Source organism: Paroedura picta, chromosome 4, assembly GCF_049243985.1.
Source record: "Paroedura picta isolate Pp20150507F chromosome 4, Ppicta_v3.0, whole genome shotgun sequence".
In the NCBI taxonomy this organism is placed as follows: domain Eukaryota; kingdom Metazoa; phylum Chordata; class Lepidosauria; order Squamata; family Gekkonidae; genus Paroedura; species Paroedura picta.
Window position 1 is genome coordinate 108,804,233 of NC_135372.1, and position 22,945 is coordinate 108,827,177.

Below are 22,945 nucleotides of genomic sequence, written 5' to 3' on the forward strand. Positions count from 1 at the left end.
ATCTGACGGAGATGCTGATTCTGTAAAGGTTCAAGGGGGTGCCAGATTATTGTGGATGAGCGATAGGGTTGTGAGTGTCCTGCATAGTGCAGGGGGTTGGACTAGATGACCCATGAGGTCCCTTCCCACTCTATGATTCTATGATGATTCTGTGACCTAGCATAGCATCATTAAGGTCCTCCCCACCAAGAAAATAGTGCTGGAAGGACCGGGGAAGACCTCCAGCCAAGACCCATCTTAGGAGAAGGTGGCTCCCTCTTGCCATTTCTCAGGCACTCAGCCTGATGTCTCTTGGGAGGCATCACCCACTGTGATGATGAAAGGCTAGTGGAAGGGCCTGCATGCCACCTGGGTCTCCCGTCGGAGCTGCCCTTGGCCCCAGCCAAGGGAGTTGCACTGCAGAGAGGTTGGCCTGGAGCTCAAAGCCAGGAGCATGGGGAAGAGAGGCTGGCAGTGAAGCCCTGGTGGGAGGAGGCTGCCACCTAAATGTGGGACTGCTGCAACAATGTGGGGAGTGCACCTATGCCCAAAGAGATTCCAAAGATGGAGAATCCACCACCTCCCGAGGAAGGTTGTTCCACTCAGAAATCACTCTAACTGTCAAGAACTTCTTCCGGATGTTTAGACGGATTTTTTAAAATTACTTTCATCCTATTGGTTCTGGTCTGTCCCTCCAGGACAGTCTTGTACTGACTTTTATTACTGTGCCTGTTTCTGCCTCTTTACTTCCACCAATCAGTCAGCCATGTTTCTCTCTTTTCCCTTCTAATCTCTCTAATTCTTTTCTCTCTCATATATACACAATAATGTAGTGTCTATATTTGAAAATGAGAATCTGGGAAGCCTCCTCAAAGTCGGGCATTGACCTGAATGACCTCCTTTTGAGCCTGATAGGCTAATGTGATTAATTTGATAGTGGAAACCAGGGAACCACCAGTTCTAAGATGGAACTTGGCTTGAAGTCTCCCTGGATGGGCCATTCCTCTGGGAACAAAGGGGAAGCCTGCCAAGGTCTTTCTGCACAGCTCAACTGCTTCTAGTCCCCTCCTGCACTGTTTCGTTTTTGTTTTGTTTTTTGAGGGGAAAACCTTAATGAATGTATGCTAGGTCAATAGATTTCAGCTGAGCTTGTATTGACAAAAAAGAAACTAAATGCATAGCAGTACTGAAGATGGAAGAAGGATTAAATGTTCAGCAGAATTGTTGACAGCTAGAAAAATCCTTAAAGTTTAAAAAAAAAACATCCTGCCTGAAACTGACTATTAAGGAAGAGACCTATCACACTGCACAATGTGAGCAGTGGAGGAGTGGCCTCTCAGGGGTGGAAAAAAAGGTGAGGGGAAGAAAATCTGACAGAATCATCATACTTTTGAATTACCTTTGCCTCCATAGTGAAGCAAGGGGGGGAAATCACTTCAGTAGCACTGTCAAAAAACTTGGAGATACTGCAAATAGAAAAACTGAGAGATGAAGGAAATAACATCCATGCAGAAGGAAAAAGAAAGCCTGACATGCTTGCAAAGACAAAGTAAGTTGGCATGCAGAAGGCAACTTTGTAACGGAAATGCATGTTAAAAGCAAAGGCAAACACCAATGCATAAAAGGCTTTAATGTAACTTTTTCATCTCTACGAGATCTTTGGGAAACTGCATTAAAATACAGGCACTATTCACTAATATAATGAATGCTCAGTGGCATCTACTTTGTTAGCTAATTGAGTTTTTACATTCTTATGTTTACAAACATACAAGAATTATCCAACTGTTAAATCCTTTCCTTGGCAGACCTGAATCTACTCAAATCAATCAGCAATCTAAGTGCTATTTGTAAAGGCCCATTTTAGGCTTCATCTTATCTTAGAGCAAACATTTCAAATTATGCTACCTATATAAAATTTAAGACAATCTTAAATCTAGAATAATGTATTTTGTTATCTGATTTATAGTTTTAGGTATAAAAGCTTCAGGTTTTAAACTGAGTGTGTTAGGAATGTTTTCCTAGTTAATCTGGAAGATTTACTCGTGCAGCTGAAGTTTTTATTTATACAAGAGAAAAAAGTGTTAGGCTGCATGTAGATTAGTGAACTATAAATTAGATCTTAATCTAATCAACACAAACTTCTTTATATAAAGTTATAGTTTAGTATTAATATAGTACTTCTGACCGAAGTGCTTCATATTCAGTAATTCAAAAATCCTTTAAATAGACTGGTTAGTAGTGTTAGGCAGCTATATTAAAATGTTGATTAATCCTTGCCAATTAATTATTAATATCCCAAGACCAATGGGTGCTCAGGTCACTGCTCTTGAGGGATTGCACATTGCTGCAGAAGGAACCCAAAGTCCATAAGAAAAAAAAGATCAACAGGGTGATGTTGGATCCTATTATTAAATTCCCTTTTATTTACATGAGGATACTGAATCAGCAGGCCAGACTGACTTTCAGTTTGAAGAGAGGTAGGAGTCTGGACATCTGTTATCTCTTGTGTTGCCCTATTAGTCTCCTGTTGAGGTGGAAGGCTGCACAGTTATATAGTTCGCTTCCAGAGCATTACACCTTACTTGATTGTACCTTTTTGCAAAGAGTCTCGGCTTCCTTTTTCCTTTTCTGGTAATTGACTGCTAGGTCTACAAACTGAGATTTAGGAAGACTAAAATTGTTTAGTCAGTATATTCCTGTCCTGGCCATGTCTGTTTCCAGCTATTCCATTCATGACCTGTTTCTAAAGTCTGTCTTGTATTGGAAGCCAGAAGCCTTTCCTGAGGAACAAACCACTGGCTTACACAGTCTTTTGCTCTAAGTCTGAACTGTCCATCAGTCGCCCACATGAAGTTCCTCCTTATTGATTTCTGTCAACCTCTTTCTGCATTTGGAGACATCAAGACTTCTTGTGCTTCTTTTTCTTGCCAACCTGGAAGCAGAGTTGTCAGCCATCCATCCATACATACCAATGCATTTAATGTAATTTGGTCATCACTTTTATTCATTGAATAACTGCATTTTCATGCTTATCAACTGTCAGTAAGGCTGTCAAATTACAAATGGAAAGCTGAGGCTGAGGGGCTTGCCAAAGACCACATCCAGCACTGGGGGCAATATTAATATTAGAATTAGACATTGCCCAGCTCTCGCTTACATGGTCTTCCATGCTACATAAAATCATGAATAAAGGAAAATGGGCCAGCAATTACATAATGGAACAAAGCATATTTAGGGGCAATTCAGTGTTTAATCAAATGAAATTTCATAGTGAGAAAAATGTCATCTTTCAGCCCTTTCATCGCCACTTAGACAATTTATCAATTGATACACATTTACTATGAGGCTGGGAGTTCAATCCCAGCAGCCGGCTCAAGGTTGACTCAGCCTTCCATCCTTCCGAGGTCGGTAAAATGAGTACCCAGCTTGCTGCTGGGGGGTAAATGGTAATGACTGGGGAAGGCACTGGCAAACCACCCCGTATTGAGTCTGCCATGAAAACGCTGGAGGGCGTCACCCCAAGGGTCAGACATGACTCAGTGCTTGCACAGGGGATACCTTTATCTTTACCTTTTTTACACATTTACTATCAACTATTTTAACTATTAACGATTTATCAGTTGATACACATTTTCTGATGAATCCAGCTGAAGTTTAAGGAAAGCTAGTAAGACACAGAAATTTCTTATGCAATATAATGCAATATAATATAGCAGATGGAATCACACATGAGTTTGTAAAAGACCAGAGTTTGGCATATGGCCTAATATAAGGGGTTCCCAGCCATTTTAAGCACGAGGACCCCATTTTAACATCAAGATATATATAAAATTATGAAGTGTACTACCGATTCAGTAATACTTTTAAATTAATTGTTTTTTATTACTCACAGCAGCATCTACATACATTTGAGAAATAGCAACACTTAAGTGCAATATATTTAATTGGTCACTTTCTCTTAGACTTACTACTTTTCAGTTCATGTTGGGTTCTGCTTACTGCACTTGTCCCCATATGTATAGAGTCAGCTGTCTGCTAGCAAAGAGTAACTGCACAAGAAATTTACTGTCAAGCAAACCTGGCTTACCAGATGGAAGCCATAAGCACAAGTGGTTCTTAACAAACATAGGCTTCTAGCTTGTAGTGCAAAACAGTGCTAAATTCACCTATAGCATCATATCTGCATCACTTAAGTGCTAATAGCTTCAAAACAATAAAGAACTTGGGAAATTAAGTAATTTTTAGCTTCTGCTTCATATTTACACAACATATTTTCAGAATCCTAAAAGCTGTTAAATTGCACAAAAAAGCAAAAATAATATCCTTCCTAAAACAGTTAATTGAATTGTGTCTTTTGGTCATGTTCTGTTTAAAACTTTTAGTACTAATTTTTGCAGCTTATTTTACTTATGTTCTTTAATTTATTTTCAGAAAATAGAGGATAATTCAGTAGGAAGTCAAGAGGCCATCAGTGATGCAGTTCCACAGCCCATGCCTTTTCCACCCACTGCTGTAAGGTCAGCCTCCCCAAAGCTAGACCCTTCAGAAGTCTATCTGAAGTCTAAAACATTATTTGAAGATAAACGTGAGTATGTAGACTTGCATGAGGTATTGCAGTAGAGTTATTAGAAATGCTTTCTAATCTCAAATGTTATTTTTATTAATGTTCAGCCTTGAAAAGGGGATTCTGGAGGAACAAAAGCATGCCTTCAAATATGTATAGAGATAGCAATTCTTGTTTCCAAAGTTGTGAAGGAGTAACCTATATTTACTGTGAGTTGGCAACAGGGCTTCCAGGTTGGAACATTTAAACCCCACAAACAATGAACTATTTTTTTTTATTTTAAGCATTAAAGGAACAAAGTTCCTGAATTCCAGAATCCAAAAAAAAACCCCTGAAAAACTGCAGAAGCACCCTTGTCACCATATGCTATTGAATAAACCACAGCCATTTTATTTGAATAAATAAATTTCTTTATTCATTTACTTTGACTGCCCCAGGTTCAACTTCAGTTCAGGGTGTTTTAAAAATGTAACCATCTGAGGAGCTTGCCAGCATTTACAGCTAAGAGATCTAAGAAACAAGAGGTGAGAAAGGAAGAGCAAAGGGATTAGCTCATATAAGGTAAAGGTATCCCCTGTGCAAGCACTGGGTCATGTCTGACCCTTGGGGTGACGCCCTCTAGCGTTTTCATGGCAGACTCAATACGGGGTGGTTTGCCAGTGCCTTCCCCAGTCATTACCATTTACCCCCCAGCAAGCTGGGTACTCATTTTACCGACCTCGGAAGGATGGAAGGTTGATATAGCTCATATAGTATATTTAGCTCATATAGTATATATTTATACTCATATAGTGTATTTATATTTATATTTAGCTCATATAGTATATTTGAAACATCAAACTGGGGGAAAGGAGTACAGGCAAGAAAATAATTAGCATCTGGGGGAAAAGCAAAGAGTAACTACTAAAGAATTTCTAGGAAATGGAGTTCCATGCAGAGCGAATCAAGCACATCAAAACTCCCTGCGATGGTGGGAGGAGGGATTTAAAGGGAGCAAGCAGTTGGGTAACAGTTGAGATTGACAACCATACCATCCAACCCCTGTAGTAGTAGTAGTAGTAGTAGTAGTAGTAGTAGTACGTTTACTATGGAATTACACCAGAACAATAAAAATAAAATAAAAAATATACCTGTTTGCACCAAAGTAATACAGGAGAAGTAGGATACAATGAATACTTACCGCATAATACAAAGAAAAAATAAATTGTTTAAAAATTGATGAATGGTTTAGCAATAGAAATTTAAGAAAACGAGTTAAAACTGTAATCTAAATTAATCTGAAAAGCCTAGGGAGGAATTTAAAGGGGTTGGGCAGCACAGTTGTCATTCTCAGCTGGTAGGTGGTTGCCTGCTCCCTTTAAATCTCTGCACTGAAATGAAAAAGATGCAGCCGTCCATCAACTCTTGGAGGCAACAGTTATATGGGGAGGGGGTGGTGGTTGCAGCAGGGACGTTTTCTGGCTTTACATTCACACACATGGAGACAGATGGAAGTCTGGTGAGGAAAATCTTGGTTGGGGACCAACCTGGCTGGCTGAGCTTAAAGGAATCTAATTCAGGTGAGTCAAGCAGCTGTGTCTGAGGCAGCTCAACCCGTGATCAGGCAAGCAAGGTTTCCCCCACTCAGCTTCATCAATCATTTGCACAGAAAGAAATTATACCCCCACCCCCAGCCACACATGAAGGTTCTGCCTTGCGCTCTCTCAACCAAAGGATTTGTTATCTTGAGGTTTTGCTTTAGATCCCAGTTGGTCTTTGTGTGAAGAAACTGTTTCCCCCTCAGTGGGCGGCAAAAGCACCTGTATCAGTTTTGTGCGTCCGCACAGTAAGATCAAGGGAGCTTTGGATACTCATGGGGGAAGTCCATCTGAAGGTACCTGGGCTCTGCTGCCAACAGAGATAGCAGAAAGAGCCACAGACTGGTTAGTCCACCCTAGGCAAAACAACCCCCTGAGGTCCCAATCCTTAAACCTTCCCATGCAGCCTGTTGGATATATGTGACTGTGGAGCAACTGAAACTGAAGCAGGGCTGGTTTCTAATCTGGATGGGAGACATGGGTGTAGGAGGAAATGGCCTGCACAGGTTGGAGACACTCCTTGGCAGCCCCCCCCCCCATGGGGCACTTGGGAAGAAGCTTCCTGCAAAGCAGTTCATGCCCCAGCCTGACCTTCTGGAACCTTTGAAATTCACACCCATCCTTGGCTGGAACCAGCAAGCCAGCTGGTAAAGCCTGGCCCAGATGGGGCTGGTTAACAAGTCCAGTTATGCACACGGGGGACGGGATTTCAGCCTAATTGGTCCTGCAGCATGCAAAAGACAGGAGGTACAATGAAGCTAGAGTTGCCTGGTTCATGCCGCTCTTTAACTAAACCCCAAAACATCTTGGGATGTGCTACACTAGCAGAGCAATGGGTACCTCATAAGCACCACCAGGTACTTGTTCTGACCTGGAGTTCAAATCTTAATGCAACAAGAGTGGATGAGAATCAATCCCCTCAAACAGAAGTTGGGTGTTAAACTGGGGAGGATTTTAAAGGGATCAGGCAGCACCCCTGTCATTCTCAGCTGGTAGGTGGCTGCCTGCTCCCTTTAAATCTCCTACCTTTGCAAACAAAGCTGCCTACAAAAGTAGCAGGGGGAACATTTAAAGGGAACCCCTATGTAGCACCTCTTGCATTCTAGCATGCAATGGGCTTTACCGGTTGTATGTCATAAAACATACAAAATAATAATTTCCATTATATCATTCCTGTTTGAAGCAGTAATTCAGACACTTCAAAATAATTGCAGAAATATCAAACGCAAACTAGAACTGATAACGGCACCAGTTAAAAGAATAACATATTAAACAGAAATAAAATCAGAAACCACCAAAGACTTCATGAAACAGTCTTGGCCTGCTTTCTAAAACTGTGCTGTTTCTACTGTGGTGATAGTAGATCTGACTAAAATGCAAATAAACTAACATTGTCCCTTGGAAACTCATTAGCTAGGAATGAATTTCATATGTGAAGTAAGGGATAGGAAGTCAGCTCTGACATTGACCTACTTAGTATTGTGTAACTGTCATCAACATTATGTTGTAAGTTTGTTTCCATCCTCCCACACATAAGGGATTTTTAAAAAAAATTGCAAACATCAGCTTGACAATAGAATACTATCCTTTTTGTCTTTAAGAGGAGTTTCATTAAGGTTTTTAATCAAGTTGTTGCAGATAATATTGCAAGGAACAAACAAGTTTTTGCAATTAAACCTGTTTAACTGTAAACTGTTAAACACAATGAGAACCCAAATGCAGTGCTCTGGGGTCTAAATGTTTCAACTTCAGCAAATATTAGACAGCTAGCAAAAAAGCCCATTGCATCGAGGAATGCAACGTGCACTAATGGCTCCTGCAGTCAGAGAGGGTAGCTGGAGGGCGACCTACCTGAGGTGGCAGCATGTGGGACGTCGTGCTGGCAGTGGCGGAACATCACTGTAGGTGGCTTGGTGAGCGCACAGTGTCGGAGGTGGCAGGGCCACAGCTGGGCTGGGAAACGGACTCTCTGCCGCCTGGGGCGGGCTGGCTACTGGCGGGCGTGTTGAGGGGCAGCGTGGCATTGAAGTCAGGCACTCAAGCAGGTCGGGCAACAGGCTTGGCACTGTTTGGGGTGGGCTGACTGCTGGCAGCCAGGTGGGGTGAGCCGCAGTGCTCTGTTGGAGGCAGCGGGTCTACTGCCGCATGGGGTGATGGGCTTGGCTGTGTTTGGGCTGGGCTGGGCTGCCTGCTGGCAGGCGGCTCCAGCGTCGGCCAGCATGGCGAGCCTTGGGAGCGCCATCCTCTCCACCCAGGGAGCATCTGGCGGTGAGGCTGGGTGAGCACCTCGAGGCCGGGCTAGCTGTTGGTGGGCGGGTGGAGCAGCAGCGCTCCATCAGAGTGAGCAGGTACGTGGGGCAATGGGTCGGCTGCTTGTGGCCTGGGCTGGTTGGCAGTGGGTGGGTCCAGCATGGGGGAACACAGTGAGCCTTGGGAGTGCCCTCCTCGCTGTCCTGGAAGTGTGAGGCAGTGAGGATGGGCGAGCACTACACACACGTTTGGAGGCAGCCGCTGCAAGGGCTGGCCAAATCCAGGTGCACCTAGCTTTGCTGGGTGTGCCCAGATTGGCCCGTGCTGGCGGAAACACAGGCCAGACACCCAGAGGTGTCCTGGGCAGCGTTCCGCCCCGGCTGCTGTTTCCCAAATATTTGGGCAAACCTATGGTAAGGATAATGGCCCCAAATTTTTGTTGGAATTTGTGTTAAATTCATAATAATATTCTTCAGCTATATGTGACACATATATTTATTTAAATGTTACATACCAAGAGAGAGATACTTCATATCTGAAATGGGGGTATACTTTTTCATGCATGAAGCTCACAAGTTTATTTTTTCTACCAGTAAATGTTCTGGAAAGATAACATTTGAATTGTCTTTAAGATTGGCTGAAGAGAGCTAGAAAGAATAAAATATTTGGAAATTTTTCATTAGTAGTACTGTATTATTATTTTGCAATATGAATTGCATTGGTTTTAAGAGCTTTAAATGCTGAAAGAATTATAAATAACTGTCTGAAGCTAGTAGTAGCCCAACCATAAGTTCACAAGTTTCTAGGCCATAAATGTTCATTAGCTTGCTTTGCCACATGTCGAGGGCAATAGAAGGGGACGACAGAGAATGAGGTGGCTGGATGGAGTCACTGAAGCAGTAGGAGCAAACTTAAATGGACTCCGGGGAATGGTAGAGGACAGGAAGGCCTGGAGGATCATTGTCCATGGGGTCGCGATGGGTCGGACACGACTTCGCAACTAACAACAACAACAACAACCTATTTTAGCCAATTCTGATTTTGTTTTAAAGTATAAAGCTGTATCGGTCTGTCACCTGAAGGCTATTCTATCTTGCCACAAGTGATTTGTCACTGGCTATTTTCTAACTTTTATTAGTCTGTCAGTAGGGAAAAAACGTATTAGTGCGAAAATAGGAACTAGGCATCAAGAGGCAATGAGTTTAGCACTTGCTTCAAACATATTACTTGTTAACTAAACATAAGCTAAGTAATGTATAAACTCCTGAAGTAGGGAGAAGCGAAAAAGTGAAACTTGCTTTTTAACTGATAACAGAATCAGATACATCTACCAAGAGGTGAATAAAACTGCTGTGATTTGGTCAACATTTGTTTAATTTAGCTGGATTGTTAAAAATTACTTTCTAACCTTTTGAGATTCTTATACCCAGTTGTTCTGTGACTTGAGACTTACTTTTGCTACCTTTGCGCAAAGATCGAAGTGTTTGTAATTTGTAACTGCAGATGTCTGCAGCTCAGATTCTGCTTAATCATATCTTCCAAGAACAGATAAAGGTGTTGCTACACACATTTATTGTCCTGGAGAAAATTAAGAGGGGGTATGTACAGTGTCTCCCATCATCCATCTTACACTGGGCAAAGTGAACAGCTTAAGAAGTATTTTAGGGTTTCCCATGTTAAACTAAATTTTGTGTTTCATATTCACTTCTTGCTGTTCTTCCCATGGGCCAAGGAAACATAGAGATAGTTTCTCAGTAATCTGTAGCCACTACAACTGAGCTATAGTTTTGTTGGAAAGCAGACTTTTTACTAATAGGAATGGTTAGGCTTATAATGCCTCTAAATGTATTTTCATGTGTTTATTCTGCAGCTGGGCTGGTAATGTCCAACATGATTCAGTACTGTTGTTTAAAATCATAGCCCTCAACCCAGACCCCAGATTTTTACCATATGTGGTGAGTAGTGTAGTTAGTGATTATATTAGCGAGTTCATTGATTTAGTTACAGTGATTTCCCCAAAAGATGGGAAATAGGTAGTAGACTTCAGGTTGGGGTTTTGTGCAATAACAATTTCAGTCATAACACTTCCCCCTTCAGTTGTGTTAAGGTCTCTGTGTGTTAAGTGCTGTTAATAAAATGCAAGAAAACCAGCAGTGATGTGAAGGGGAATGAAAAATCCAGTTTCCCCCATTTCTAGCAGCTTCATCCTACATTGTCTGTCCTGCCATCTCCTGCTGACAGCCACTCTTTATGCCTGCAGCCACACTTCCATCACTATGGAAACCCAAAAATGCTGTTCAGACTCCAAATGTTTGCTATTTACAGATAAGATTGGGACTAGGTTCCACCTCAACTATTTATTTACTTGAAAGATTTATTTGCCCCATCTCCAGAGAACATGCTAAAAGTTCATTTTGTTCATTACAATATCAGCTTGTTTTGCTGAACCATACATTACAACTGTGGCTGGCCCCATGGTGTGAATTTGGGTATCCACCTGGGAGCCTGCACTTTGTTGGAAGCATACATACATAAACTATTATTTATTACTTGGATTTGTAGCTAACTTTTATATACAACTAACCATTACAAATGAGCCTCTTGTAGCGCAGAGTGGTAAGCGGCAGACATGCTGTCTGAACCTATGTCCATTAGGCTGGGAGTTCAATCCCAGCAGCCGGCTCAAGGTTGACTCAGCCTTCCATCCTTCCGAGGTTGGTAAAATGAGTACCCAGCTTGCTGCTGGGGGGTAAAACGGTAATGACTGGGGAAGACACTGGCAAAGCCACCCTGTATTGAGTCTGCCATGAAAACCCTGGAGGGCGTCACTCCAAGGGTCAGACATGATCTGGTGCTTGCACAGGGGACACCTTTACTTTTAACCATTACAGATTTCATGGCCTCCATAATATTTCCTGTAACAAGAAGATAATTACTAGAATAATCAGACCTTATGCTAGCTGTCTTAATAAATAGAAAAAAATTAAATATGAAACTGTCTTCAGTGCTTGTTTTCTTAGATTTGTACATTTTCTGGATAGTATTTAGGCTTATGAATAAGTGCTATGTATTTGACATGAAAAGATTCTCCCAACCATCTAGCACTAGTGGGAGGAGCGCAAGCAGCAAGCCACACGCCAAGGACATGTATGTAACCCAATGTGGACAAAGTAGCGCGATCTCCATCTCCAGCACTTGCCCTCGAGCTCGCCTCTCTCTCCCTTCTACCTGAATGAGGCTTTAAAAAAATTTTTGAGCAAGGAGCCTAGAGCAACGAATATGCGTTGCTATGGCCAGGCGTAGCCAAGAAATATTTCCCAACCAGTTAACGCACAAAGCATGCTTCTCAGCACCCCCCCCCCCCAAAATTGTGAAAGCAAATACTTTTCTTGAGTTTCAAGGCTGTGGGGTGGCATTAAAATAAGCACTATGCATCTGTGATTAGATGCATAGACTTTGCAATGGAGAAGTTTCACTTTAAAAAGAAAATTAATCGCTGTCCCTATAAAATGGAGGAAAAGGTGATTGGCTTCCTGCCATGAGTGACAGACAGGGGAGAGTCACATTTATAGTACTTTCTTCCCCTCCGCCATTTTAATCAGCATTGTGGAGTGCCAGGAAATAGGAGAAAGCGGCAGAACAAGAAGGTGAGAAATGGCGGGGGGCGAGATTTTTAATAGCGTCATGCACTTTTGTTGGTGTGACACTATTCTTTTTAATATGTGGAATTGTCCTCAGGTCCACTCCTGTTCAGAGTAGATAATACTGGGCTGGATGGACCCATGTTTTGATCCATGTTCAGGGGTATATGCATAGTTACTTGAACATTAACTCAAACACAGTTGGACTTATTTCTGAGTAAAGATGCACATGATCAGGCTGAAATTAGTGGTGAACCAGTGGTGTTCTTTGTAGAAATCAGTGGCAAATTTCAGTTCTTTTTTAAAAGCTCTGTATTCTTACCAGCTAAAGAGAATAAAAGCAGACTCAAAAAAATATATTGTACTGTGCCTTTTCTTTCCACTTTCCACTGAGAGAGTATCAGGATAGAAAGGGGAACTCATAGATAGCTGGAGTGCTTTGAAGTTCAGTTTGGCTGAATATGAAAATTTAAAAAAGGCTACAGGCCAAAAGTTACTATGCTTTTAAAGGCCTAGTGAAGCAAATCCCTTTGCCGTATAAGGCAGTCAACAGGACTTTCCAACTACCAGGGACTTGGTGATTGCTTTGTGGAACACTTGTTTGGGAGTTATACTTGGGTTAGTATTTGTCAAAGCTGCCCAGTCAAGAAAGCATGGAATCACGTGAAGGGAAACACTCTTAAATCAAATATATTACAACAAATAACTTGATTTTTATATATTTTAAATAATTTATTTTACGGTATTAGGTTTTTCAAAACCAGGTTGAAAAATTCCTAGAGATTTTGGAAGATGGAGTCTGGGGAGGGGAGGGTTTGGAGTAGGTAGAGACTTCAGTGAGTTTTATGTCATACAGTCCACCTTTTTTGTTCCCTGGATATCAATTGTAGTATCAGCTGGAAGTTGGCAACCCTTATTTGCATGCATTTTTTAATAGTAAAAGAAACAGAAGCCTAATCTAAATAATAGTTTTCTATTACAAGTGGCTGGCTAGTCCAGCAGCAAGAGTCTCTGTGTATGAGAGCATGGGTGTGGTCTTGGCTAGCTTGCACATGAGATATTTGCAGAAGCACTTGCCTCAAGCAACACCATGATGAGAGAGAACAAAGGCACATAGACAAAGAGTAATTCCCACATATACACAGTCTCATTCCAGAGAAAAGGGAAATGTAGCAATCCCCTGTGTCCAGGCATGTTGAGTCACCTTTACTCTAACATTGCATATACTTAATTCTATTAAAACTGCTCAAAATAAGTACCAGAGGCTCAGATAACATCTCAAAATGTGTTGTTGTTTGCCCCTCTGTCATTAGTTTACTAGCTGCTGTTGTGCCTTATGTCAGAACTTTGCTGAAACATGAACAGTGTTCATCCTATTGGGCTGAGATATGGAAAAGATATTTGGAGTATGACCCAAAATCCTGTTATCAAGGTCTATACGTTGGACTCTAAAGATAGAACTGAGCTTCTGATAGTACCTGAATGGCAGGTCTTCCAGCACCTGAGGCTTCACTTAACCTGCTAGCTTGCTGTGGCAGACTGTGAAGAGGAGTGATCCTTGGTCTTTGTACATAGAAGGATCTTGGGGTTGTATATTCCTTCTTTCTAGACTTTCTGAGTCAGTGAAACTCAGAAACCTACACTTGGGTGGTTAAACAGAAACTGACAAAGTCTTTCAAAATTTTAAAAGACATTTTTGAATAGTAGAAACAGTACGAGAGCCAGCTTGCTATAGTGGTTAAGAGCAGTGGTGTCTAATCTGGCAAGCTGGGTTTGATACCCCACTCCTCCACCTGCAGCCAGCTGGGTGACCTTGGGCTCATCACGGCACTGATAAAGCTGTTCTGACTTAGCAGTAATATCAGGGCTCTCTCTGCTTCACCTATCACATAGGGGGTCTGTGGGGGGGGAAAGGAAAGGCAATTGTAAGACGCTTTGAGACCCCTGGTAGAGAAAAGTGGCATATAAAAAACAACTCTTCTTCTAATTAGCTAGCAATGAATTATCTGGAGTTAGTGTGATTACAAAGTTACCTTTGTAAAATAAAAGGTCTCTAGCAGTGCCATCCTAAGCAACACCCATTTTCTCCATGGGAACTGATCTCTGTTGTCTGGAGATGAGCTGTAATTCCAGAGGATCCCAAATCCTACCTGGAGGTTGGCATCCATACGTGGCATGCACACTGTCAGCTATACATGCTGCCGTGCATCAGTGGGTGAAGGGCATTCATGCAATGGCCATGTGGGTGGTGGTGGTGGGGGAAGTTTTTTAGTGAGATGGAAGGAAAACTGCCTGGGCGGACAATGGGGAGAATCCAAGAGGGAGGCGTAGCAATGGGTAGGGGAGGAGGCCCCCAGTTGAAGGTATAAAATTTCCAGAAGTTTTGAAGCCATTTCATAAAAATTGGGTGTTAATTCCTTTTGGCAGCTGGGAATGTAGATTTTGGGGAAACTGAATTATATGCAGTACTAAAATGTTATTAATTGGTGTAATTATGGAATTTATAAAAGCTTCAGGTTTCTACAAGCAAATTTATAAATACACAGTACTAAAGTTAGAGAAGGCTGCAAAATTGCTGAGCTTTATGCGATCTTAACACATTTTTATTAGTCCCAAAGAAAGATGTGTTTTTTCCAGCCCACTTCCCCCCCCCCTGCACACACACCTGGAAACAACTCTGGCACATTTAGTTACCTTTTGAAAAAATTTCACTTCAAACGTTTTTTAAAAATATTTAAAACAATAATGTACATAAAACTGACAAAACAAAAGGAGGTTATGATTACATCTTAGTGATGGTGATACAAACATCAGAATTCCACAAGTTGGTATCTTATTTTTCATCTCTTGGGATTAAAGGTAAAGGTAAAGGTATCCCCTGTGCAAGCACCGAGTCATGTCTGACCCCTGGGGTGACGCCCTCTAGCGTTTTCATGGCAGACTCAATACGGGGTGGTTTGCCAGTGCCTTCCCCAGTCATGACCGTTTACCCCCCAGCAAGCTGGGTACTCATTTTACCAACCTCGGAAGGATGGAAGGCTGAGTCAACCTTGAGCCGGCTGTTGGGATTGAACTCCCAGCCTTATGGGCAAAGCTTTCAGACGGCTGCCTTACCACTCTGCGCCACAAGAGGCTCACAAGAGGCTCTTGGGATTAAAACTTTCCAAAAACCAGTATTACTACAGAGGATTATAATTTACCCTTACTGATGTTATAGCTTTAAAGCACCTGTATTTTGGCTAATTTTCCTTTTCTGGAAAAGAATTTTAATTTTATACCCTTTGAAATGGTAAAGTGCAACTGCTTGTGTAAACATAGACCCTTTGTCTTATCTTAATTAGCTCCGAATACAAAGGATTTGGATGTTTTCCTGAGAAAGCAGGAGTCTGGTTTTGGCTTTCGGGTTCTTGGAGGAGATGGACCAGATCAGTCTGTGAGTAAAATTATCTATTGGTTGCTGCATGTTTGTGCTCTGTTAAATCTTATATTTTCTTAATACCGTCATACTCTCTCTATATATACAAGTTAGCCAGTGTGTATTTTTGTCAGCAGCTCAGTTGCATATAGCAAGAATATTTAATTTTTTCCCTATCTTTTTCCTACGAGCTATTTCTATAGAGCAAAGACAGTATGGGGTGGGACTTTAGGATGTGCTACCAGTGGAAATGAAATCTTCATATTTACATTCAGGAGACAGTTTTCAAAGGGCTCTCTGCTTATTAATGGTGTTGATTTTATTGTTTTATTGTCCACTTTGAGGACTCTGATCAGGTAGAAAAGGGGCATAAAGTGATTTTGTGTGGGGAGGGCTGTGAATTTAGATATGGACTGCTGTTTTATCATGATGTCTTATCTTGGTCTGTATTGTTAGCTGTTGTGGGTACATAAGTATATTTTTGTAAATTTCCTTGGGCCATGAGTGTAAAGAAAGCCATCTGTAAAGATTTTAAATAATGAATATAACATTTTCTGACTGTATTTCTAGTTTTTATTTTAATTTTGTCTTTAAATAAACATTGGAGAACATCTTCACTTAAGCACCATTCTTCATTATCTCTTAAGCTTATTAGACCCAATGGAGTTAAACTCTTAGTAAATGGGTCAGATGCTAAGATTTAGGTTAATTACTTCATTTGTTAAGGGATTGTGTCTGATATCCAGGGTCATAAATCTGAAACCTTGTAAGAACTTGTATGTGTGCTGTGGGGCTTGTATCTCATTCACCTGTTGTGTGTTCCTTGCATTACATGGCAGTTAGGTCTTATAAATCCAGGTGTCATAAGGAGGTTGTTGAGCAGTTTGATGGTTGGAAAGTCAACTGCCCCCCCCCCAGTAGTCTAGGCAGTTTGGTAAATTATGATACAATTGTTGCTGGGAAGTGCAGTCTGTCAAGATACTTTGGGTCTTGCCTTTTTGATGCAGATGGGTAAGAATTGCTAGACAACTGAATCTAGGCTAGACCAAGTTCTTAAAAGTGGTGGTGGAAAGTGACTTACGGCAACCTCATAGGGCTTTCAAGGCAAGACAGTGTGAGATGGTTTGCCAGTGCCTGATTGTGTATCATGACTCTGGATTTCCTGGGTGGTCTCCCTTCCAAATATTAACCAGGGCTGACACTGCTTAGCTTCTGAGATGAGATCTGGCTGCACTGGGCTATTGAGATAATCAGGGTATTATAAGAGGACTTAGTTTGAAATTTGTCCTTTTCTTGGGCTTTAGGGGATAACATAGGTGTGCTATCATAAAGCTGTAGACAATGTGTTAATTAAAAAGTGTTACAATGTTAATTACAATGTGTTAATTGTATCCTCCCTGTTTTCTGTAAACCGCCCTGAGCCCTTGGGGAGGGCGGTATATAAATATAATAAATAAATAAATAATAATAATAATAAAACTTTTTATAGATCCAATGTGGTTATTTGTCTTATGTATATCAAGGGCTGAGACATGTACCTACATTAAAATCATAGTACAGTTTCTGAACCATTTTGTCCTAGCCTGTCTTTGGCCACCACAATCTAATACATCAGTCATGGGCGACCTAACTTTTTATTTCAATCATTCTTGCTGTTCTAATTTATAACCTGTTATCCTTATTCATTGTTGTTCCTCTTAATATTTGTGAAACAGCCTTGTAGATGGAGAGTATCCAGCTGTCCAAGTTGGAATAGGGCCAATCTGATTGGCCCTGCCCCTAAAGCTCCCGCCCTCTATCCCTGCACACTAGCCACTTTGCTCTCAGAATCCTCAGCAAGCATGTGTGTGTGAGAGAGACAGACACAGAGACAACCCTGCCAAACTGCACACAAGCCCATATTACCTCCATAGCCCTGCTGCGAGGGAGAGAGACACAGACACTGAGAGAGCTGCCCCAAACTGCTAATGAGGGCTCTCCTACACTAGCGATCCCCAACCTGTGGGCCACGGACCACATGTGGTCCTTCGACTAATTGGAGGTGGGCCCCGAAGGACGCCTTCTCCCCCCCCCCGGCCCTTTACTTCACCCCCCCCCCCAGCCCTTTACAACACACTTCATTGTTGTGGCGTGTCTGTATCTTATTTTGAAGGGATGTTTAAACATTACCATAGCGATCAGAGAGCGCTAGGGCAGTGGTTGAGAGTAGAGGAGTAAACTACCCCCCCCCCCCACATCAGGCCTCAGTAAAAGGCATTGAGTGGTCCCCGGCGTTGAGTGGTCCCCAGTGATAAAAAGGTTGAGGACAGGCCGAGAGAGGGAGAGAGCTGCGTCTGCTGGAGTCCCCTGGGTCCTAGCGCCCATTCCATTCCTGGTTGCAATGGGCTTTCTTGCTAGTTATTGTTATAACTGCTAACTACCCATGTATGCATTTGTTGTTATACATTTTGCTTTGATGGTGTAAGACTACTAATAAATAATAAATTTACTACTAACTTGAATTTTTAAAGAATAAACACCTTACACAAGTTTTGGATTGTTGTATTATTGGATTTGGGTCTGAGTTTTAGACAAGTATTCGGATAGATTTGAGTTCACTGAAACTGATCTCCTTGCTTGCTAGATCTACATTGGAGCTATCATCCCACTGGGAGCAGCAGAGAAAGATGGCAGACTACGTGCTGCTGATGAACTTGTGTGCATTGATGGCATCACTGTCAAAGGGAAATCACATAAGCAAGTTTTGGACTTAATGACTAGTGCTGCACGAAATGGCCAGGTGCTACTGACTGTCCGTAGAAAGATCTTCTTTGGTGGTAGGTACAGTGCCTACAAATTAAGTCTGTATTCTTGTGCTTGGTGTTGCTTGTTCTGGCATTGATTAGTCCAAAAGTCTTCCTTCGTGTCCTTTAAGTGCTGTCCATTCTAGAGGGAGTGCTACAACTTTCAATATATTGGATTTAAAATACTATGCAAAAAAAGAGTATGACAGTATCCACAAGCAAATTATATAAGAATCGTACCAATAAACTAACAGGATTTAAGAATTATTGCCTGGCTTCAATTACAAGAGAAATTCCTACCTTTAGCAGCTTATACCCAAACTAAACTGTTGGTCCAAAAGGTGCAACTGGACTCATGTTGTAGTCTCATGTTATCTGTAGATGTAGAAAGAACATACATTTAATATTAACTCACTTAAGAAATATATATGTTATTTTAAAGGTTGTATTTAAAAATTCTTTATTCTGAAGTGGTACTAAGTGAGGGTAGCCTTTTGGTCAAGGACATTACTTCAGTTGGATCATCAGCAAGGGTCCTCTTGCAAACAGCATCAATTAGCTTCCACTTGGCTGTAACATCAGCCCAGTCTGGTATTATAGCAGCAGGGTTTCCATCATGGCTTGTAACCAAGGCTTGCAGCACAAATGTCCATTAGATGCTTAATTACCCCTTCCCCCCAGTTCCCATCTTAGTTAGAAATGTATGGCTAGGGCCTTAGCTTTGAGGCACTGGATAGAAGAGTAATCTCACTCCTCCTTACTAGCACGCACTCCAGTAAAGGCAGTGAGCTCTTCTCAGCACCATTGCTCAGATTTTTATCTTCTCCTCACTGATCCTTACCCAGGGAGAAGCTGACAGCTGCTCTGCTACAACAACCCAGACTCCTTATTGCTTAGCTTATTGCTCTGACATCTGGTAACATATACTCCATTTTGGAAGAGGCTGAGGTGGCAGCACTTCCTTGCTACTGTTTCTAGCCAAGGACACCAACTCTTTGTGTTTCATTGATCCAAGATACTAAGTGACAAATACACATGACAACCCCAAGAGCATCCTCTCACCCATCTTATCTGTGATGCAGTTCACCCAGAATTTCTATGCAGGGCTTTATGACATGATAAAATTGAAAGGGTACAGAGGAGAGCGACGAAGATGATCTGGGGCCAAGGGACCAAGCCCTATGAAGATAGGTTGAGGGACTTGGGAATGTTCAGCCTGGAGAAAAGGAGGTTGAGAGGGGACATGATAGCCCTCTTTAAGTATTTGAAAGGTTGTCACTTGGAGGAGGGCAGGATGCTGTTTCTGTTGGCTGCAGAGGAGAGGTCACGCAGTAATGGGTTTAAACTTCAAGTACAACGATATAGGCTAGATATCAGGAAAAAGTTTTTCACAGTCAGAGTAGTTCAGCAGTGGAATAGGCTGCCTAAGGAGGTGGTGAGCTCCACCTCACTGGAAGTCTTCAAGCAAAGGTTGGATACACACGTTTCTTGGATGCTTTAGGATGCTTAGGGCTGATCCTGCGTTGAGCATGGGGTTGGAATAGATGGCCTGTATGGCCCCTTCCAACTGTATGATTCTATGATCTGTTATTACAGATTTTGCAATGGTCTGCATGCAGGGGTTCTGTCCATTGGCTTGATATCAGCCTGGAAATTCATAACCTCCTCTGCTGATGCCATATTGGGCAGAAGAGCTCTGGTAACTTGCAAATACCAGTAGCAAATTCAGATTGTTCAGTGGGATGACTGCCTTCCCTGTATCCAGTTGACTTGAGTGTAGCTGCATTTGATCTGTAGTAATGAACCAGTGTCCTGTAGCACTTTGAAGACTAATATGTCTTTATTTCTGCTTAAGCCTTCGTGAACTAAAGTCCATTATTCTTATTCAGTCATACTGTTAACAGTAATTTCCTCTATGTTTTTATATCTCTTATGGTTGGCACCAGCCCAGTTAACCAAAGACTGCCTCAGCAGTTTAGAGTAAATGCAAATTTTCATTTCCCTAATTAGAGTGAAAGTATTTTAAAGTATTGCAAATACCCATAGGAACTAAAAATAACCATCATCTAGTACTCTTCAGGGCAAGGTACAAAAGCAGTGCGATTTGTCTGAGACGTGTGTGACCATAATAATAAGAATAGAATTTACTGTTCTTGACTCCGACATGTCAATGAAAAACTGCCTTTTCCCCTGGTTAATTCCTTGATAATCCAAGATATAGGAGGATAAAGGAAAAGGATCCTTGCAAAGCTAGCACAAACTACCTCATTTTAAATGTATCTCCTTACTGAACTACAAATAGGAAGTAGTTGTTACTGGATTAAACATAGATTTAGGAGAATGGAATGTTCACTACTCTTTCTCTCTTCAGCTTCTTGCTTTGTGGTTTGACAGAGCATGCAAATCCCTGCCTAAAGATAACCTGGGCACATTTGAAAAATCTCAGTGAGTTCCATTCTCCCTTCCACCCCATCTTTTGCTATCCACTGTGGTGCAATCCAGCAATGAGAAAAGGAAAAAGAGAGGGGACAGGCAGCTTCTGATACCTGCTGTAATGGGAAGAGGGGCTTCTTAAAAATCAAAATATGTTAAAACAGCAGAATAGGTATCATCCTGCAGATGCTTGGTATGTATTATATTTGTATCATACCTGGTGATTGTTTTCAGCCTGTCATTGTATAAAGTAGGCAATCAGCTTAAGTGAATCTGTGGGAGACAGTACCTGAATGCTAGAAAATATGAAATAAAAACATGAATAAAAGATTAGCAATTTATGGCTTTGAACCTCAGCCTGCATAGGTATCCTCAGTTATTCTGATGGTACATGTTCTTTGTAGTAATGGTGATATAGAGAGATTCCCTGCATAAAGGGGAAACAGTTTAAGTTGTATGTAGAGAAAGTGCATGCAAAAAAAAGAGACCATCGCTTGAGAACAACTGTTTTGTTTATTTAATTTTGTTACGAAATCTTCACAGTGAGCAGTATTTTCCTGATTTCTTCCTGTACTTATTTCTTTGATCTTTTTAGTAGATAAACAATCAGAGGAAGAGTCTTTATCCCAAGTTCCCATCTCCTCCCAGAATGGCTCCCCCAGGTCAAATCGAGTAGACCTAGCCAGACAGTTCCCAGAGGCCTATGATGTTGTACTGCAACGGAAGGAGAATGAAGGATTTGGCTTTGTAATTCTTACTTCAAAGAACAAGCCACCACCCGGTGGTAAGTAATAAATACATAAAGTTTATCTGCCTTGCTTAGCCAGGTGGGTTGCTTGATTTCAGTATCCTTTACAATCATTACCAAAATCGTTTAAGGCTCTAGTTTCTAGTTAGTTTTTTTACCACAGGTTTATAGTTTACCTTATCTGATAATTACTTCTATTTTATTTTTGTAGTGTTTCCAGGCTCAAGTGTGGAAGACTACTTCTTTCTTCATATCATATATTTTCTTATATTTTGTATCAGTGCTTCCAGTTAACGGAAATATCATAACACACAATAATAGCCAGGCTGGATCAGAGCAAAGGCCATTAGCGTCTTATTTTAACACTAGATTTTAAGCCCATTTTACTGTAGATAAAATGGGCGCTAGATGGCATTGGCACGGGGCAAGGGTAGGCCTGGCTGGCGTAGCACAGGGCAGCACAGGGCCGCAGGAGGCTTGGCCCCCTTCCCCACGGCGGAGCGCAGAAGGTGTTGGGGAGGGCCGGGGCTACATGGAGGGGAAGCGGCGTACCTTTTGTCGGCTTCGGCTCCTGATCTGGCAGGCTTCTGAACGCCGTAGTCCGGGCGGAGGTGAGGCGGGCGGCGACGCTGTGAGGCGGCTCCGCCCGGCGGCAGAAAGCTTCCCGCCCCCCCCCACCCACCGACGCTCCCGAGGCTCTCTGGAGCCTTCTGCCGCCGGGCGGAGCGGGCTCACAGCGTCTATGACGCTGTGAGCCCGCTGCGGCCGGCGGCAGAAGGCTTCCCGTCCCCCCCCCCACCCATCCACCCCCCCGAGGCTCTCTGGAGCCTTCTGCCGCCGGGCGGAGCGGGCTCACAGCGTCTACGACGCTGTGAGCCCGCTGCGGCCGGCGGCAGAAGGCTTCCCGTCCCCCCCCCACCCATCCACCCCCCCGAGGCTCTCTGGAGCCTTCTGCCGCCGGGCGGAGCGGGCTCACAGCGTCTACGACGCTGTGAGCCCGCTACGGCCCGCGGCAGAAGGCTTCCCGTCCCCCCCCCACCCATCCACCCCCCCCGAGGCTCTCTGGAGCCTTCTGCCGCGGGCCGCAGCGGGCTCACAGCGTCTACGACGCTGTGAGCCCGCTACGGCCCGCGGCAGAAGGCTTCCCGTCCCCCCCCCACCCATCCACCCCCCCGAGGCTCTCTGGAGCCTTCTGCCGCGGGCCGCAGCGGGCTCACAGCGTCTACGACGCTGTGAGCCCGCTACGGCCCGCGGCAGAAGGCTTCCCTTCCCCCCCCCACCCATCCACGCCCCCGAGGCTCTCTGGAGCCTTCTGCCGCGGGCCGCAGCGGGCTCACAGCGTCTACGACGCTGTGAGCCCGCTACGGCCCGCGTCAGAAGGCTTCCCGTCCCCCCCCCACCCATCCACCCCCCCGAGGCTCTCTGGAGCCTTCTGCCGCGGGCCGCAGCGGGCTCACAGCGTCTACGACGCTGTGAGCCCGCTACGGCCCGCGGCAGAAGGCTTCCCTTCCCCCCCCCACCCATCCACCCCCCCGAGGCTCTCTGGAGCCTTCTG

At 43.1% G+C, this 22,945-nt stretch overlaps 1 protein-coding gene across 5 annotated transcripts in view; it reads left to right on the top strand.

The window, feature by feature from the left end:
* The window catches only part of MAGI3 (membrane associated guanylate kinase, WW and PDZ domain containing 3), a 172,417-nt gene that overhangs the window by 108,144 nt on the left and 41,328 nt on the right, over positions 1 to 22,945 (top strand). For all 5 annotated transcript variants that reach the window (XM_077334930.1, XM_077334932.1, XM_077334933.1 and 2 more), the window contains 4 exons: positions 4,411 to 4,564; positions 15,353 to 15,444; positions 18,050 to 18,242; positions 21,238 to 21,426. In XM_077334930.1, coding sequence (XP_077191045.1) covers positions 4,411 to 4,564; positions 15,353 to 15,444; positions 18,050 to 18,242; positions 21,238 to 21,426 — 628 coding nt within the window. The remainder of the gene's footprint in view (positions 1 to 4,410; positions 4,565 to 15,352; positions 15,445 to 18,049; positions 18,243 to 21,237; positions 21,427 to 22,945) is intronic.